At 44.7% G+C, this 19,817-nt stretch overlaps 1 protein-coding gene across 4 annotated transcripts in view; it reads right to left on the bottom strand.

Moving 5' to 3' along the window:
- Positions 1 to 19,603, bottom strand: part of HMCES (5-hydroxymethylcytosine binding, ES cell specific) — a 26,877-nt gene extending 7,274 nt beyond the window's left edge. The window contains exons 1-4 of one of the 4 annotated variants that reach the window (XM_024355633.2): positions 19,520 to 19,603; positions 18,468 to 18,673; positions 9,371 to 9,514; positions 7,541 to 7,666 (exon numbers count right to left, since the gene is read on the bottom strand). In XM_024355633.2, coding sequence (XP_024211401.1) covers positions 7,541 to 7,666; positions 9,371 to 9,514; positions 18,468 to 18,650 — 453 coding nt within the window. In that variant the 5' untranslated portion in view covers positions 18,651 to 18,673; positions 19,520 to 19,603. Of the gene's footprint in view, positions 1 to 7,540; positions 7,667 to 9,370; positions 9,515 to 18,467; positions 18,674 to 19,085; positions 19,317 to 19,339; positions 19,429 to 19,519 lie in introns of those variants that run through there. The other 3 variants (XM_054680992.2, XM_054680991.2, XM_016941870.4) reach the window with 3 other exon arrangements.
- Positions 19,604 to 19,817: the final 214 nt, after the last annotated feature.

Genomic DNA, 19,817 nt, shown 5'->3' with positions numbered 1-19,817 from the left:
TTTCATGCTCCTGTGTCTTGCTGAAGCAACCTTCCTCTGCCCAAAATGTCCTTCCCACCCTTTCTTAATTGAATTGAATTTCATGCCAATTCCTAATTGCCATTCAAAATTCAATTCAAGGACTAAAATGTAGAAAGCTGGAAAGAATGTCACTTCTATTCTAACAATAAGAAAAAAGCTGGATAATATGCAAAATCATAACTTTTCTTAAACTCATCAGAGAGGTAAGTCGATCAATTTCCCTGAAATTTAAGAAAAGACAAGGTCCTCCAAGGGGCAATGGGACACAAGTACTGGCTTATTGGCAGCATCAGGAGGGAGACACAAGCCTTCATACAACCAGGTTAAGAATTCAGATAATGTTATTATCACATTTCTACAAGCAGCGTACAGGCTAGCAGGATAGTACAGAATCCCTAGGAGCTGCAAACCTCAGAGGAGTTTGCACCAGCTCACAGGCTCTTCTCCTTGGACTTTGCCAGTGCTCGAAAAAGACGGCACAGGGCAGGAGCCTGTAGGAAGCCATCCTCACTGTTGAATACCTTAAAGGCAAGCTCCTCTGCCTCACCTAATCACTTTTCCCCTAAGGAGCAAAAGTCTTAAGCTGCCAGGGAAACGATAATAATAATAATCCCTGTCACGCCTAGGAATCAGGTAAAGACCCACAGAGGCTGGGGAAGGAGAAAAAGAAAAAGCCCCCTACGCCCTGGGGAAGACTGAGTCAGAGAGCCACATCTGCTTAAGACAGACTGAACGGAGAACTGCCTCCACCCCTGTTTAGCCGACAAACATTAAGTGACAAGCAGAAGCAGTCTACTTCTGGAAGAGGGAAAAGGGCACAAGAAAGACCATGTCTAAGGCACAGGCTCACAGGAAAATCCAACAACTGAAGAGAGGAGGGCTGCTGAGAAACCCTCTGGAAAGTCAATCCTTACCCTAAACACTGGATAACACCAGAGCACTTGAAAGCCTGTGGTCAAACAAAGGCACTGTAGCCTGGGCGTGGTGGCTCATGCCTGTCATCCCAGCACTTTGGGAGGCCGAGGCAGGCGGATCACGAGGTCAGGAGATCGAGACCATCCTGGCTAACACGGTGAAACCCCGTCTCTACTAAAAATACAAAAAATTAGCTGGGCCTGGTGACGGGCGCCTGTAATCCCAGCTACTCGGGAGGCTGAGGCGGAGCTTGCAGTGAGCCGAGATCGCACCACTGCACTCCAGCCTGGGCAACAGAGGGAGACTCCGTCTCAAAAACAAAAACAAAAACAAAACAAAGGCACTGTAATGAGAACAAAGCCCAAACCCAGTTCAATTCCTGACAAGACTGACTTAACCCCATATATTAATGGCCTAATAGAAGAATTTCCAGACATAAATATTATTAATCTCAGTCTCTGTCCTACATATCATCTCTGGCAACAATAAAAAATTACAAGACACACTAAAAAAGCTAAAGCAATCAACCACCAAGAGATATAGAAATTAATAGAACCAGATTCAAGAGATTATATTTCCCAGATGCTGAAATTATCAGAGAACTTGAAGTAAGTAAAATTAATGTCAAAGACTCTTGTGGAAAATGTGGACAACATATATGAACAGATAAGGAACTTTAGCAGAGAGACAGAAACTATAAGAAAGACTCAGTGAACTTAAAGATAGGTCAATAATGGCCAGGCGCAGTGGCTCATGCCTGTAATCCCAATACTCTGGGAGGCCAAGGCAGGCAGATCACTTGAGGTCAGGCGTTCAAGACCCACCTGGCCAACCTTATCAAACCCCGTCTCTACTAAAAATACAAAAAAAATTAGCTGGGCATGGTGGTGCATGCCTGTAATCCCAGCTATTTGGGAGGCTGAGGCAGAATTGTTTGAACCTGGGAAGTAGGGGTTGCAGTGAGCCAAGATTGCACCACTGTACTCCAGCTTGGGTGACAGAGCGAGACTTCATCTCAAAAAAAGAAAAAAAAAAAGAAAAAAAACGGTCAGTGAAAAGTATCTAAACTGAAACAGAGAAGAAAAAAAGAAAGAAAAATGGAGAGAATATCCAAGAACGATGGGACAATTAAATCATCTAACACATGTGTCATTAGAATCCCAGAAAGAGAAAATGGGGCAGAAGAAATATTTGAAGAGGAAAAAGCCAAGAAATTTCCATAAATTATGAAAGATATCAAACTGCAGATCCAAGCAGCAAAAAGAATAGGCTAAAACACATACACACAATGTATTCAAACAGCTGCCCTAAGAGAAAATCTTAAAAGCAGGGGTGGAGGGAGGTGGAGGGGAAGGTGGTGAGAGCAGCACACATTTATGCATTACATACAAAAGAAAAAAGACAGTTATACACTAGACTTCTCAAAAGAAACTATGAGAGCCAGAGACAATGAAGTGTATTTTTTTAAAGTACTGAAAGAAAACAAAACACCACTGACCCAGAATCTTATATACAGTGAAAAATACCTCTCAGACAGTGGTTGCCAGGGGTTAAAGACAGGGAGGTATGGAAAGTGACTACTAATGGGTGTGGTTTTATTTGGGGTTGATAACAGCATTCTGGAATTAGTGATGATGGCTGCACAACATTTTGTGTGTTTTGTTTTTTTTTTTTTTGATAGAGTCTCACTGTGTCACCTAGGCTGGAGTGTAGTGGTGTGATCTCGGCTCACTGCAACTTCGACCTCCTAAGTTCAAGTGATCTTCCCACGTCAGACTCCCAAGTAGCTGGGACCACAGGCGCGAGCCACCATGCATGGTTAATTTTAGAGCCACTGTGCCTGGCCAAGGTTTTGAATATACTAAAAAGCACTGTACATTTTAAAAGGGTGAATTTTATTATATGTGAATTATATATCAATAAAAAGCATGAATTTTTTTTTTTTGAGATGGAGTCTCACTCTGTCGCCCAGGCTGGAGTGCAGTGGCGCCATCTCGGTTCACTGCAAGCTCTGCCTCCTGGGTTCATGCCATTCTCCTGCCTCAGCCTCCCAAGTAGCTGGGACTACAGGTGCCCGCCACCACGCCCGGCTAATTTTTTGTGTGTTTTTAGTAGAGATGGGGTTTCACCGTGTTAGCCAAGATGGTCTCGATTTCCTGACCTGGTGATCCGCCCACCTCGGCCTCCCGAAGTGCTGGGATTACAGGCATGAGCCACTGCGCCCGGCCCTGATGATTTTTTAAAATAAAGAAATAGATACTTTTTCAGACAAAAAAAAATCAGAATTTATTACCAGCAGACCCACACTACAAGAAAAATTAAAGTCCTTCAGGCAGAAGGGCTGTAATACCAGAGAGAAAACTTGATCTATACAAATAAGTGAAGATCCATGGAAATGGCTAAAATGAAGGTATATGTACAAAGATTTTTCTTATTTTTTACCACTCTAAAACATAATTGACCATCTACAGTAAAATAGCAATGTATTGTAAGTTTATAGTATATGTAAAAATAAAATGCATAACAGTAGCCCAAAAGACAGGAGGAACTGGGAGAATACTGTTGTAAGGTATTTTCAATAGTAATGTAGTGTATAAAGACAGAATGTTATTAACTTAAAATGTATGCTGTAAGCTGTAGGGCAACTACTAAAAACATTTATTTATTTATTATTTTTTTGAGACGGAGTCTCACTCTGTCGCCCAGGCTGGAGCACAGTGGCGCAATCTTGGCTCACTGCAAGCTCCGCCTCCCGGGTTCATACCATTCTCCTGCCTCAGCCTCCCAAGTAGCTGGGACTACAGGCACCCACCACTGCACCAGGCTAATTTTTTTTTTGTATTTTTAGTAGAGACAGGGTTTCTCTACTGTTAGCCAGGATGGTCTCAATCTCCTGACCTCATGATCCGCCCGCCTTGGCCTCCCAAAGTGCTGGGATTAGAGTTGTAAGCCACTGCGCCCGGCCTAAAGACATTTTTTGAGAGGCAAAAATAATAAGCCAATAATAGAGATGAAATGCAATTATAAAAGATTATTCCCAAAACAGAAAGATCAGGAGAAAAGGAACAAAGAGTTGATGGAACAAATAGAAAACTAGCAAAACAATGGATTTTAACCCAATCACATCAATAATTACATTAAATTAAATGTTCTAAACACAAATTAAAAGAATGATTGTCAGACTGAATCAAAAAGGAAAACCCAACTATCTGTAGTGTAAAAATTAAGTTCAAGTCCAGGCGCAGTAGCTCATGCCTGTAATCCCAGCACTTAGGGGGTGCTGAGGCAGGCGGATCACCTGAGGTCAGGAGTTAGAGACCAGCCTGGCTAACATGGTGAAACCCTGTCTCTACTAAAAATACAAAAATTAGCCAGACATGGTGGCACGCACCTGTAATCCCGGCTATTCAGGCGGCCGAGGCAGAATTGCTTGAACCCAGGAGGTGGAGGTTGCAGTGAGCTAAGACCACACCATTGCACTCCATCCTAGGCAACAAGAGTGAAACTCTGTCTCAAAAAAAAAAAAAAAAAAAAAAGAATTAATGTATATTAAGCTAATACACATTAAGTTCCTAGAAAGAGTAACTGACTAGTAGTAAGTGCTTAATATTTGCTATTATAATTGATAGATGTTTTATAAATTAATCTTGTCTTGTACCAAATCATTTGTGTGTTACTAGACTGGCTAGACTGGGAATTTTCTTTTTTAATTTATATTTTATTTCAATAGGTTTCTGGGGAACAGGTGATGTCTGGTTACATGAATAAATTCTTTAGTGGTGATTTCTGAGATTTTGGTGCACCCATCACTGATAGGGAATTTTCTGAGGGTGAGGCAAACTCTCTTGACTACTGAAACTGCCCCAAAGAGTTAAAAAACAAACAAACAAACAAAAACACCAATGACTAAATTCTTGGGCTTACAGGATAGCATATAAGAAAATAACTGGCCGGGCGCGGTGGCTCACGCCTGTAATCCCAGCACTTTGGGAGGCCGAGGCGGGCGGATCACGGGTCAGGAGATCGAGACCATCCTGGCTAACACGGTGAAACCCCGTCTCTACTAAAAATACAAAAAATTAGCCGGGCGTGGTAGCGGGCGCCTGTAGTCCCAGCTACTCGGGAGGCTGAGGCAGGAGAATGGCGTGAACCCAGGAGGCGGAGCTTGCAGTGAGCCGAGATCGCGCCACTGCACTCCAGCCTGGGCGACAGAGCAAGACTCCGTCTCAAAAAAAAAAAAAAATAAAAAAAAATAAAATAACTTGCTGAAACAGTGAAACTCCCTCCGCTTGTAAGATAACAAAACTGGCTGAATTGGTTGGAACCAATAACTGACTAGAGTATATGCAAAACAAGCTTGCTTATATCACAGCCTGAATTTCCACCACATTTCATACTAACTCCCCCTGAATTTGCACATGAGACCTATATGGAGGCAGGAAGAGATAACTGCACATACCTGAAGACTTTCCAGGCCTCCCCTTTCCTTCCACCAATCACCTACTAATCCCAGAATCCACTCCCTAAACATTTTTTTAATAAAAGTACTCCTTAAAGCCAGCTAGGGAGACAGAGTTAAGCTGGACTCCTGTCTTCTTGTTAGTCGACTTGAAATAAAAAACTTTTCTCGGCCAGGCGCAGTGGCTCACGCCTGTAATCCCAGCACTTTGGGAGGCCGAGGCGGGTGGATCACAAGGTCAGGAGATTGAGACCATTCTGGCTAACACCGCGTCTCTACTAAAAATACAAAAAATTAGCTGGGCCTGGTGGCACACACCTGTAGTCCCAGCTACTTGGGAGGCTGAGGCAGGAGAATCACTTGAACCCAGGAGGCAGAGGCTGCAGTGAGCCGAGATCACGCCACTGCACTCCAGCCTGGGCAACAGAGAGAGACTCTGTCTCAAAAAAAAAAAGAAAAAAAAAAAAAAACTTTTCTCTGTTACCCAGGCTGGAGTGCAGTGGTGCAATCTCGGCTCACTGCACCCTCCACTCCCCACCCCAGGCTCAAGCTATCATTCCACCTCAGCCTGCCAAGTAGCTAGGACCAGCTACTCAGTATCATGGTATTGGCTTCTAGCACATTGGGTAGCAAGTCCCTTTTACTCGGTAACACTATTTCCAGTCCCCAAAATGAGATGACAGGTGAACAAACAATTCCCAATTTTAACAAGCAAACTGCTAAGAACTCAGGTGCTTTAGCAGTGTCAGACTAAATAATTAAAAATAAAACATGATGTTGGCATGTCAGATTTGTTTTCAATCTCCTGATAATGTTTTAACATGAACAGTTCAAATTATGTCTTACAGTGAAAGGGTTTTTGTTTCATTTTTGAGATGGGGTCTCACTCTGTCACTCAGGCTGGAGTACAGTAGCACGACCTCAGCTCACTGCAACCTCCACCTCCTGGGCTCAAGTCATCTTCCCACCTCAGCCTCCCAAGTAGCTGGGACCACGCCCAGCTAATTTTTTGTATTTTTGGTAGAGATGGGTTTTCGCCATGTTGCCCAGATTGGTCTTGAACTCCTGAGCTCAAGTAATCCACCTGCTCTGGCCTCCCAAAGTGCTGGGATTACAGGCATGAGCCACCGTGCCTGGCCTGAACCACTGCGCCCAGCCACAGTGAAAGTTTTATGAAGGAAATGTTAAACGTAGAGTTGTAATATGACCTAGCAATTCCACTCCTAGGCATCTATCCAAGAGAGATGAAAACAAATCCATGCAAAACTTGTACATGAATGTTCATAGCAGCATTATTCATAATAACCAAAAAGTGGAAACAATCCAAGTGTCTATCAACTGATGAATGAATTAACAAAATGTGGTCTGTTCTTACAAAAAGGAATGAAGTGCTGATCCATGCCAAACATGGATGAATCTTGAAAACATTATGCTAAATCAAAGAAGCCAGTCACAAGAGACCACATATTCTATGATTCCATTTTTATGAAATGTCCAAAATAGGCAAATCCATAGAGATGGAAAGTAGATTCGTGTTTGACAGGGGCTGGGCATAGTGGAGAATAAAGAGTGATTGCTAATGGATATGTAGTTTCCTTCTAGAGTGATAAAAATATTCTAAAAATAGAGGTAATAATTGCATACTTTGAACATACTAAAACATTCCTGAATTGCACATTTTAAAAAGGTGAATTTTAAGGTGAATTATCTCTCAATGAGCTCATTTCATTTCATTTCACTTTATTTTATTTTATTTTGACAGAGTCTTGCTCTGTCGCCCAGTGCAGTGGTGTGATCATAGCTCATTGCAGCCTCTATCTCGTGGGTTCAAGTGATCCTCCCACCTCAGCCTTCCGAGTAGCTGGGACTACAGGCACACACCACCATGCCCAGCTAGTTTTGTATTGTTTGTAGAGACGGGGTTTCACCATGTTGCCCAGACTGGTCTCAAACTCCTAGGCTCAAGCAATCTTCCCGTCTTGGGCTCCCAAAGTGCTGGGATCACAGGCGTGAGCCACCGCACTGGGCCAAAGCTGTTATTTTAAAATAAATAAATAAAACTATGGGGAAGAAAAAAATGTCCTTTGGATTAATTTGTTTCCCTGTGCCTTTCCAAATATATATTGTGAATGCTGATAATGATACCTTCTCTGTCTTGATTTGAGGAAAATAGATGAAGTATGGCTGCCTCTGGTTTGTTCCTTGACATCGCTGCCACTCATAGAATCCATCTGCTAAAACGACACAGCGTCTTCCCTTTCCCAGAGGCACCTGAGGGAAAATGTGAGCAAGATATGGTCTTAGTGATACAATCATGTTTCACAGGCTGCCATTACTTGGAGAACTTGAATTAAAATCTGAGGTTTGGGCCAGGCGGGTGGCTCACGGCTGTAATCCCAACACTTTGGGAGGCCGAGATGGGAGGATCACTTGAGGTCAGGAGTTCGAGACCAGCCTGGCTAACAAGGTGAAAGCCCATCTCTACTAAAAATATAAAAATCAGCTGGGCGTGGTAGTGCACACCTGTAGTCCCTGCTACCTGGGAGGCTGAAGCACGAGAATCACTTGAACTTGGAGGCAGAGGTGGCAGTGAGCCAAGATCATGCCACTACACTCCAGCCTGGGCAAAAGTATGAGACTCCATCTCAAAATAAATAAAACAAACAAACAAACAAATAAATACATAAAATCTGAGGTCTGCCAATGTATGACCTTAAAACAGTTATTTAATTTCTCTGTTTCTCTGTACCTCTCTTTTCTTTTTTTTTTTTTTTTTTTTTTTGAGACGGAGTCTTGCTCTGTCGCCCAGGCTGAAGTGCAGTGGCGTGATCTCGGCTCACTGCAAGCTCCACCTCCTGGGTTTACTTACGCCATTCTCCTGCCTCAGCTTCCCGAGTAGCTGGGACTACAGGCGTCCACCACCACGCCCGGCTAATTTTTTGTATTTTTAGTAGAGACGGGGTTTCACCGTGTTAGCCAGGATGGTCTCGATCTCCTGACCTCATGATCCGCCCATCTTGGCCTCCCAAAGTGCTGGGATTATAGGTGTGAGCCACCGTGCCTGGCCACTCTCTTTTCTTATGTATAAAGAAAGTCACAACTCACATAGATGTTGAAAAGATTAAATAATGTACATAAAAGCAATCACCTCTTTTCTAACAAATAGGTACTTGTCATAGCTAGTCTTCAAAGGTGCCTCCCCAATGAAGCATGCTTCCCAGTATTCACACCCTATGTAGACACCTCCCACACTGAATTTGGGCTGGCTCTGTGTAACCCATAGAATGCAACAGAAGTAGGCCGGGCGTGATAGCTCACACCTGTAATCCCAGTACTTTGGGAGGCCCAGACAGGTGGATCACTTGAGCCCAGGAGTTTGAGACCAGCCTGGGCAACATAGCCAGACCTTGTCTCTATTTAAAAAAAAAAATTAAACAATAACAATAAAAGAATACAGCATAAGTAATGCTGTATGACTGCCAAGATTAAGTGATGCTGTAAGACAAAGGCTTGTATCTTCTGTCCTGCTCTGTTGGATCATGAGCTCTGGGGTAAATGAGTCACCGTAACAGAAGCCTGGCTACCCTGACACCCTCGAGCTAGGCATATGGAAAGCCTTCTAGTTGTTCTAGTCATCCCAGCTGAAGGGTCAGATGTGGGTGAAGAAGTCATCTTGGACATCCAGCCTCAGCTGCCATCTAACTGCAACATGAGAACTTCCAAGTGAAAACTGCCCAGATGAGCCCAGTCAACCCAGAGAATATGAGAGATAATGTTTATCATTTTGTTTCACACTACTAAGTCTGGTGTGGTTTGTTATGTAGTAACAAAATAGCATTCCACATTAACAACTGGGAACATTCTTTTTTGTGTTATTTATTTATTTTTGGTTGTCCTCTGTAGGCTAGGATGGAAACACCCTTTGGAACCTTATTTCTGAGGTATACGGGGCACTAATAGCTACCAGCCACCTACCTTAAATGACCGTTTCTCCATTATGGTATCACTACGACAGTTGGTAGTATTGAACTGCAGCTTGGAAGGATCACTTTCTTTGAACCAAGAAGGGACCAAGCCCCAGCGCATGGGAGCAATGATACGCTCAGATGAGTCTGCATCCTGCCACGGAGAGAAGATCTAGTGAGGAGATCATAATGAAATTCTAACCTAATTTAACGTATGTATTTATTACATTATTTAGGAGTATTGAAATATAAAGAATTCAAGATTATTTTTAAACAGGGAATCTACTTGAAAACAATTTTTTTATTTTTTTTGAGATAAGGTCTGGCTCTGTCATCCAGGCTGGAGTGCAGTGGCGCTATTTTGGCTCAATGTCACCTCTACCTCCTGGCTCAAGCCATCCTCCCACCTCAGCCTCCCAAGTAGCTGGGACTATAGACACACGCCCCCCATACCCAGCTAATTTCTGTATTGTTTATAGAGATGGGGTTTCGCTATGTTGCCCAGGCTGGTCTTGAACTCCTGGGCTCAAGTGATTTGCCCACCTTAGCCTCCCAAAGTGTTGGGATTGTGGGTGTGAGCCACCACAACCAGCCAAAAACAATTTAATGACTTATCATGATGTAGGTAACTTGAGTTCTTTAGCAATCATATTTACTAGAATGTAAGACATTCTGCTTGAATAAGGTAGAGGGATGCAAAGAGGTTTAGTTTCTTTAAACTTTTTTGTTTTTTAGAGACAGTTTCGCTCTGTTGCCCAGGCTGGAGTGCAGTGGCACAATCATAGCTCACTGCAACGTTGAATTCCTGGGCTCAGGTGATCCTCCTGCTTCAGCCTCCCAAGTAGCTGGGACTACAGGTGCACACCATCATGTCCAGCTAATTTTGTAGAGATGAGGTTTTACTATGTTCCTCAGGCAGGTCTCAAATTTTTTTATTTTTATTTTTTTTTGAGACGGAGTCTCGCTCTGTTGCCCAAGCTGGAGTGCAGTGGCACGATCTTGGCTCATTGCAACCTCTGCCTCCTAGGTTTAAGCGATTCTCCTACCTCAGCCTCCCGAGTAGCTGGGACTACAGGCTTCCACCACCACGCCAGCTAATTTTTGTATTTTTACTAAAGACGGGGTTTCACCATACTGGCCAGGCTGGTGTTGAACTCCTGACCTTGTGATCCACCCGCCTCAGCCTCCCAAAGTGCTGTGATTACAAGCATGAGCCCCTGTGCCTGGCCTGGTCTCGAACTCTTAGGCTCAAGCGATTTTCCTGCCTCGGTCTCTCAAAGCACTGGAGGATGCTATTTTTAGGAAAACCGATATACAAGGTTGGCCCTCAACAACTCAGAACTAGATTTTGAGAGTATTCCCACTTTTCCCCAACTCATAAGGGTGGTTTATTCTGCCTAGTCTGTGTAAACAATAAAGTTTATGCCAACACCTGTTTTCCTTCTGGGAGTCTGAAATTTTGGTACCTGCTAGGTATCTGCTAGAGTGCCTACATGATCAGCCTCCAATAAAAACCTTGGACCCTGAGTCTCTAATGGGTTTCTCTGGGCATAAACATTGTACATACTAACCTGGGCAACATGGCAAACTGCAGTTTCTACCAAAAAAAAAAAAAATTATTCTGGTGTGGTGGCATGCACCTGTAGTTCCAGCTACTTAGAAGGCAGAGGTAGGAGGACCACTTGAGCCTGGGAAGTTGAGGCTGCTAGTGAGCTGTGACTGAGCCACTGCACTCCAACCTGGACCACAGAGCAAGACCTTCTCTCAAAAAAAACAAAACAAAACAAAACAAAAAAACCCCACAAAACAAAAACAAAAACACTGTACATATACATTACTACATTTTTCGTTGCTGGAGAAAGTAACATGCTTGGAGTATCCTCCCACAGGAAGGAGAACATAAGGAAACCTGTGCATGACTTTTTCCAGATTTCTACTAGTGTCTTTTTCCTTTGCTGATTCTATTCTGCGTCCTTTTACTAATAAACCTTAGACACACTATGCCTTATATGCTTAGCCCTTCTAATGAATCTCTAAATATGGGGGCAGTCTTGGGGACTCCCAACGCATGGTTGTCAAACTTTTTTTAAGTAATGGGCCCCTTGATAATTTGATGAAATCTACAGATTAAGCAGCACATACACATTATTCTGCATGGCACAGTACACTCTGGGTTGGGAGAGACCAGTGAGCAGAGAGTGCATTTTGGGGTGTTACTACAATGGTTCAGGGGTCTGGTGATGGCAGTGAGAAAAACAGTGACATCCAAAAGATTTAAAAAAAAAAAAAAGAAAAGAAATTGTAGTACAAATGGATTTGGATGAAAAAAAGCAAGGATGATTAAGCTTTCAAGCCCAGAAGAGTGAAATAATGATGGTACTACCGAACAGAGAAGAAAAAATGCTGATGAAATGTTTTATGAAGATCATATGTTGAATTTCTGATACTAGTGAGAAGTCTGTGGCAGTTTTCAAAAAATGGTTGCAAAATCTGACACTCCTCCCATTGAGAATTGGGAATCTATGTTCGTTCCCCTTGAATCTGGACGGGCTTGTAACCAACAGAATGTGGCATGAGTGATACTATATGATTTATCTCATAGTTCTGAAAGCTGGGATTAAGGTGCCAGCAGATTTGGTGTCTGGTGAGGGCCCACTTTCTGGTTCACAGATGGTGCCTTCTCACTATGTTGTCACATGGTATCTCTGGGGTGTCTTTTATAAGGGCACTAATCCCAATCATGAGGGCTTTGATTCCCAAAGGTCCTATCTCCTAATACCATCATCTTGGGGGTTAGGATTTCAACATATGCATTTTTCAAGGACACAAACATTCAAACCATAGCAGGTGTGGTCTAATAAGACTTTATACAAACAGGCAGTAGGCCAGATTTGGTCTGAGGACCGTAGTTTGCCAATCCCTGGTATAGAGGAAAGATCAAGGTCTTTGTAAGGAGATCCTGGTTCAAAAATCCTTTCTCTGAGCCAGGCATGGTGGCTCACGCCTGTAATCCCAGCACTTTGGGAGGCTGAGGCGAGCGGATCACCTCAGGTCAGGAGTTTGAGACCAGCCTGGCCAACGTGGCAAAACCCCATCTTTCCTAAAAATACAAAAATTAGCTGGGTGTGGTGGCGTGTGCCTGTAACCCCAGTTACTCGGGAGGCTGAGGCATGAGAATTGCTTGAGCTCGGGAGGTGCAGGTTGCATTGAACTGAGATTGTGCCACTGCACTCTATGACTCTGATGGAAAAAAAAAAATCCTGGGCCGGGCGCGGTGGCTCATGCCTGTAATCCTAGCACTTTGGGAGGCAGGTGGCTCATGAGGTCAGGAGATCGAGACCATCCTGGCTAACACGGTGAAACCCTGTCTCTACTAAAAATACAAAAAAAATTAGCCGGGCGTGGTGGCGAGTGCCTGTAGTCCCAGCTACTCGGAAGGCTGAGGCAGGAGAATGGCGTGAACCCGGGAGGCAGAGCTTGCAGTGAGCCGAGTTTGCGCCACTGCACTGCAGCCTGGGCAACAGAGCAAGACTCTGTCTCAAAAAAAAAAAAAAAAAAATCCTTTCTCTGCTACTTATGAGGTTGGACTAGTCTCAACTTCTTGGGCCTTCAACTTTCCTTATCCAAAAATTAGAACAAATAATAATTACCCTGTGGGATAATTTTCAAGAATGAAAGATAATATAGTTAAAATGTGTGGCATGGAGTAGGCACTCAAATTGTAGTATAATATTTTTCTAAGGTAAGGATTAAAAACAAATCATAAAATTGTCTATAAAAAGATGACTATTAATGCCATGAAGGTAAAGTTTCTTAGAGAGTATATCATGTACAGGATTTAACCTGAGGGTACAAAAAATTTTGTTAAAAGAAGAAATTAGGGTAAAGGCAGAGTTCCAAGTAAAAGTACCTACTAAGATAAAAGTAGAACGAAGAAAGTCAGGAGAGAATGGAATCTGAAGAAAGGAATCATCAGTAGTTGCAGTCTCAGGAGAAGGGCTTCCTTTTGTTTAAAAGCTAATCCCTCCATAGTGCTGCTGATAAAATCCAGTCCTGCTTCTTCCAGAATCCTGCCTGCTGTATCCATTAATTCTCTTTTTTTTGAGATGGAGTCTCGCTCTGTTGCCCAGGCTGGAGTGCAGTGGCACGATCTCAGCTCAATGCAACCTCTGCCTCCCAGGTTCAAGCGATTCTCCTGCCTCCGCCTCCCAAGTAGCTGGGATTATAGGCATGTGCCACTACGCCCAGCTAATTTTGTATTTTTAGTAGAGACAGGGTTTCACTATGTTGGTTACGCTGGTCTCGAACTCCTGACCTCAAGTGATCCGCCTGCCTCAGCCTCCCAGCCTCCCAAAGTGCTGGGACTACAGGCGTGAGCCACTGCGCCCGGCCAATTCTCTTTTCATATATATACACACAAACAGTTGATTCCCTTTATTTGCAGTAGTTAAGATTTCATAAAGTTGCTTTGAGTACTGAACTGCTGCTCTTAGGGAAATGCAAGGTTATGTTTCTAACAGCATCTGGTGATGACACTTTCATCAACTGATCAATATATGACCTTGTTTTATGTGTGTTTCTGTTTAAAGACATCTAATTTAAACTTACTCTTAATTCATTTACACTAAATTCAAGACCAAGAGCACTATAACTCATGCCTGACTAAAGCTTATCCAATGTATATATCTTCTTTGTAAGACATATCACAGCCTTCTTTAGCTTGGGAATACCAGCCAGCACTTTAGTGCTATGCTTGGGATCATTTTAAACAGTGAAATCACACATGGCACTAAACTGGCTGCAAAAAAGATACTTGTTTATAACGTAAGAGATGAAACAAGAAGGCAGAGCTCTGCCTCGATCAACCTCAGCTGGAAACATCAAGGTACTCAAATTTGTCAGCTCTCTGTATGTGCACCAATGATTGCAAAAGCAAAGTGAGTATGAATTTAGGGGTTACAAATAAATTTTAGTGAGTAGGTGAATTTGGAAATATGGAATCTAAAAATAATGAGGACTGTTTGTGTGTGTTTGTGAGAAAGAACAGTTGAAAACAGAGATTTCATAAATCCTCTTTCTCTTCCAGAATCAAATTTGCCTTCTGGCAGCTCAAGCCTATAATCCTGGCACTCTGGTAGGCCAAGTGGGGAGGATCCCTTGAGCTCAAGGTTGATTTTTCTTTTTTGAGACAGAGTTTCGCTCTTGTTGCCCAGGCTGGAGTGCAATGGCGCGCGCGATCTTGGCTCACTGCAACCTCCGCCTCCCAGGTTCAAGCGATTCTCCTGCCTCAGCCTCCCAGGTAGCTGGGATTACAGGCATGCACCACCACACCCGACTAATTTTGTATTTTTAGTAGAGACAGGGTTTCACCATGTTGGTCAGGCTGGTCTGCAACTCCCGACTGCAAGCGATCCACCTGCCTCAGCCTCCCAAAGTAATGAGATTACAGGTGTGAGCCTCTGCACCTGGCCTGAGCTCAAGAGTCTTGAGACCAGTTTGAGCAACATAGTGAGAACTTCCCCCTCAAAATGTCAAAAGGAAAAGCCTGTGATCCCAGCTGCTGGGGAGGTTGAGGCCGCAGGATCGCTTGAGCCTGGGAGGTCAAGGTTGCAGTGAGCCATGATTGCGCCACTGCACTCCAGCCTGGGCAACACAGCAAGTCCCTGTCTCCAAAAAAAAAAAAAGTCTTCCAAGCAGAAGGACCCCCAGCTCAGTGCATAAATGAGAATGAGACAACATTACGCAATGTTCAACTAAATGATCTTTCATCAGAAATTTGCAAGACAACAATACTGAAAAATCTGTGGTTCTCAGTACGGGACAATTCTGACACACCCCTCTCCACCATCCGGAGACTTCTGGCAGTATCTGGAGATACCTTTGGTTGCTCTGATCTGGGGGATGCTATTGTGGAGGATGCTACTGACATCTAGCTGGTAGAGGATGTTGCTAAACGCTCTACAACGCCCAAAATAGCTCCCTATGACAAAAAATTATCCTGGCCAAAACTGTCAACAGTGTCAAGGTTGAGAATTCTGCTCTCACAAATTCCACTGATCAGCGCTGAGAGTGTACCCTTGACAACTGTAAACCAAATCCAAATGTGAGAATGACGAATAGAAAGTAGTTGAAAAGCCAAAATACTAAGACCATTGCTCAATATTAGTCATCTTTCCTCTACCCTTTTGGACTTCTGAACAGAACACCTGGTAGCACTGGGGTGGATAAATGAAACAGGAAGTAATTTGCAAATCTGTGGTTTCAAATGAAAATGTTGCTATCTATATACATATGCAGGCTGTTAATGATTTGAATGAACTGCTAAAATGGTTCTAATTTTGCTTTATAATTTATAGGTCTGAGAAAAATGAGATATCAAATATTATCAAAATTAAGAAACCATAGCAATCTTAATAAAACTTGTTAGAGATGTGAAATCAAATACTATATCAGCAAATTCATACCACTGGCCCAAATGAGGGCTATATTTGCTAGTGGCTCCACCTTCCCCATTCCTGGTTCCAGGATGCATCCACTGGAGTGGGGACGGTGGTCTGGATCTCAGTTCTAGTTCTGTCCCTCACTGATTAGGTAACCTAGGACAAGTCATAATCTATGTATACTTCTATCTTTACATCTGTTAGACAAATTTTTCTTCCAGCTAACTTTCTATAATTCTAAGGAGGTCATATAAATGACTAAGGCTTTTTTTTTTTTTTTTGTTAAAAACAGGGTCTCATTTGCTCAGGCTGGTGTCCTGAAATCCTGGCCTGAAGCAATTCTCTGGCCTCAGCCTCCCCCAAAGTGCTAGAATTACAGGCGTGAGCCACCAGGCCTGGCCAGGCTCATACACTTAATCCTGCTCTCTATTCTCACTCTAAGTTATGCTTTCCTTTGAAATATGTTTTATGCTCTCTTTTCCCCTTCAAGATTCTCCAGAATATTTTATTTTGATTCCCCTCTCATTTGAAACAAAAAGTTTCAATAGGGAAGTATGCATCCTCTAAAAATGACACAAAAATAACTATGTCATATAAATGGCTTCATTCAACCAAGAACATTATTTGATTTTTTTTTTTTTTTTTTTTGAGACTGAGTCTTGCTCTGTCACCCAGGCTGGAGTGCAGTGGCACATTCTTGACTCACTGAAACCTCCACATTTTTATTTTTTTATAGTACAGACAGAGTTTCATCATGTTGGCCAGACTGATCTCAAACTCCTGACCTCAAGAGATCCCACTGCCCCGCCTCAGCCTCCCAAAGTGCTGAGATTACAGGCGTGAGCCACCGTGCCCAGCCATTATTTGTTATCTTTATTTCTTTTTGAGATGGAGTCTCACTCTGTTGCCCAGGCCAGAGTACAGTGGCACAATCTTGGCTCACCCCAACCTTCGCCTCCCGGGTTCAAGCGATTCTCCTGCCTCAGCCTCCCAAGTAGCTGAGATTACAGGCGCCCGCCATCACACCCAGCTAATTTTTGTATTTGCAGTAGAGACGGGGTTTCACCATATTGGCCAGGCTGGTCTCGAACTCCTGCCCTCAGGTGGTCCACCCGTCTTGGCCTCCCAAAGTGCTAGGATTACAGGTGTGAGCCACCATGCCCAGCCTGTTATCTTTATTTCAAAATGATGTGATTCCCTATAATGCAGAAATGAGTCCTTTTTGACTATCATATTATCACAAAAGTTTAAAGAGTATGTACCAGAGGTATAATCAACTTTATAAAGTGATTTCGGCATTATGAATCAAATACAGTCAAAATTCAGGAAGGAAACAATCACAATTTTTTTTTTTTGAGATGGAGTCTCGCTCTGCCGCCAGGCTGGAGTGCAGTGGTGCAATCTCAGCTCACTGCAACCTCCACCTCCCAGGTTCAAGTGATTCTCCTGCTTCAGCCTCCCAAGTAACTGGGACTACAGGTGCGTGCCACCATACTCAGCTAATTTTTGTATTTTTAGTAGAGATAGGGCTTCACCATGTTGGCCAGGATGGTCTTGATCTCTTGACCTCGTGATCCGCCCGCCTCCACCTCCCAAAGTGCTAGGATTACAGGCGTGGGCCACCGTGCCCAGCCAACAATCACGATTTTTAAAAACATGTCAAGGTCATTTAAAATATTTAAGACATGGAGAAACTATTACTTTCTAGAACGAAGCATTTTTATTACACACACATACACAGACACACACACTTTCAGGAGATAAGGCAAAAAACTAAAACATGAATGTAAGTGACTGGTAATTCCAACACTACAGGGATAAATACTATAAACACAATGAATGCAATTAAACTTCAGATAACCAAACCAAATACGTGTTTCTAGCCTTAGTAAAAGACAAACACAAAAAGATTGAAAACACAAGCAGAAAGAATAAAACTTTTCAATGTTCAAGAAACATCAGATGTGTTTTAAATTAACTGATCTTAAGCCTGTCCTAGGCCTAGAGAAGTCTGATTAAGCTGGCCTGGTAAAGGGCATAGAAATATTCTTTAATTTTTTATTTTTTTTAATTTTTTCTTTAGGCAGGGTCTTGATCTGTCACCCAGGTGGGAGTGCAGTGGTACAACCATGGCTCATGAAGCCTCGACCTCCCCAGCTCAAGTGATCTTCCCACCTCATTTTTAAATTTTTTGTAGAGATGGGGTCTCCCTATGTTGCCCAGGCTGGTCTCCAACTCCTAGGCTCAAGTGATCCTCCCACCTCGGCTTCCCAAAGTGCTGGGGTTACAGGCATGAGCCATGGCGCCTGGCCTTAAATTTTTTTATTATATTTTTAAGATACTCCAATGACCCTGATGATCAGTGAAAGCTCCTATTTTAAAACACAAAGCTCATATAAATTTGGCATATATTAAGGCTAGTATGCCATGTATAGCAAAGGCATTTAAATTGAGCCTGAAAAATGCTGAAAAATACGTCTTTATCAGTGTTAGAAGCCACTGATAAAACTTTCATGAGGCCAAGAGAGGTTCTCAACTGGAAGTCAGAATATATCAGTAAAGGCTGGTTTTTAATGTCATCCCAAGAGGCTGAGCACACACCAAACCAAATAGGAGATGACCATCACGAGGCTGGGCGAGGGGCTAGCATAGTGCAATGCTGGTTACCTTCTCAAAGTGCAGTCGAGACAGAAGCACTGGGCTGTTGGATTGAGGACTCTTGTTGTAAGAGGGGCAGTACTTATCAGGGTCCCTCCACTCCGGGAGCCGCTGCTGGCCCCGCCGATCCTGGTAGGCGCAAGCTCTCGTGAGAACATCTCTAGGTAAGTGACAGGATGTTCGCCCACACATTCTTCAACACCGCCCCTCGCAACCTTTAAATTACAAAACGTAAGGAAAAGGCTTACGTATCTCAAATATTAGGTCTTATTCCTTGAGTCCCCGCCTTCTCTTTCCGTTCCCACAGGGCCGTGCCCCTCCGTGACCACCGTCTAAAGTCTTCCCCAAAAAGTCCCACAAAGACAAGGATGTGCCCGTTTGCTTCGCTCCCTGAGCCCACTGCCCAGCTCCGTGCAGGGCACTGAGGCAAGTCCCGAGAGGAGCTCTGCAAATGCCTGCCTGAGCGCAGGAAGAGCCGCAGCGGAGGGGGCTTCACAGTCCAGCGAAGCAGGGCAAGCGCAGCTAGCTGGGGTCGCCTCCTCCGGGTGACTCGGTGCCCCCAACTCCCCGTCCTTCCCCTCAGTCCCCGCTGGGGTCAGCGACCCACGCCGGCCAGCACCCGCTCACCTCGAGGACGGCCACTGGACGGCCCGGGGCCGGGGTGCAGAATCCCCGCCTCCCGCCCGCTAGTCCGCAGCGTCCCCGGGCCCGACCTGCGAACCTGTGGGCCGCGGATCCCGCTCCGGACTCTGCTCCCCGGAGCGGGGGCCGGTGCTCGGGGAGCAGGTGGCCCCCAGCCACCGGCCGCGATCCCTCGCCCCTCCCCGCGTCGCCTCCGCTCCGCTCCGGCCCTCAGACTCCGCCGCCCCGCGTCGCCTCACTTCGGCCCAGGCCGCCCTCTCCGCGTCGCCTCGCGTCCGCTCGGGCCTCTGCTCCCCTCAGTCAGCTCGCGTCGCGTCCTTTCCCCTCCCCTCCCCTCGCCATACCCCGACCGCCCGCGTCGCCTCCCCTCCCCTCCCCTCGCCCCGGCAGCGCGCGTCACCTCCCTCGACTCTCCTCACCCCCACTCCGCTCCGCTTTGGCCACCCGCGTCACCGCCCCTTACGTCAGCCCCGCCTCAGCCCGCGCTCCCGGCGCCAGGCCCCGCCCCCAAGGGCCCTTGGTTCCCGCGGTGCCCTCGGGCCCCGGAGGCGGCGTCTTCTCCCCTCCGGTTTGGGATGAATTTTCTCCCGTTTCCCCAGGAGACAGTGACTGCCTTGGGAGACGCATCGATCCCAAGCTTCTCGGGACTCCACTTTCCTCCATATTGGCCGTTCCCTGGCGGGGTTAACCTTCCTCCCCGCCCCCAGCGTGCTTCAG

Source organism: Pan troglodytes, chromosome 2 (genome assembly GCF_028858775.2).
Source record: "Pan troglodytes isolate AG18354 chromosome 2, NHGRI_mPanTro3-v2.0_pri, whole genome shotgun sequence".
NCBI lineage: Eukaryota > Metazoa > Chordata > Mammalia > Primates > Hominidae > Pan > Pan troglodytes.
The sequence above is the reverse complement of the archived record's forward strand: the minus strand, read 5'-3'. Positions and strand labels throughout refer to the sequence as shown.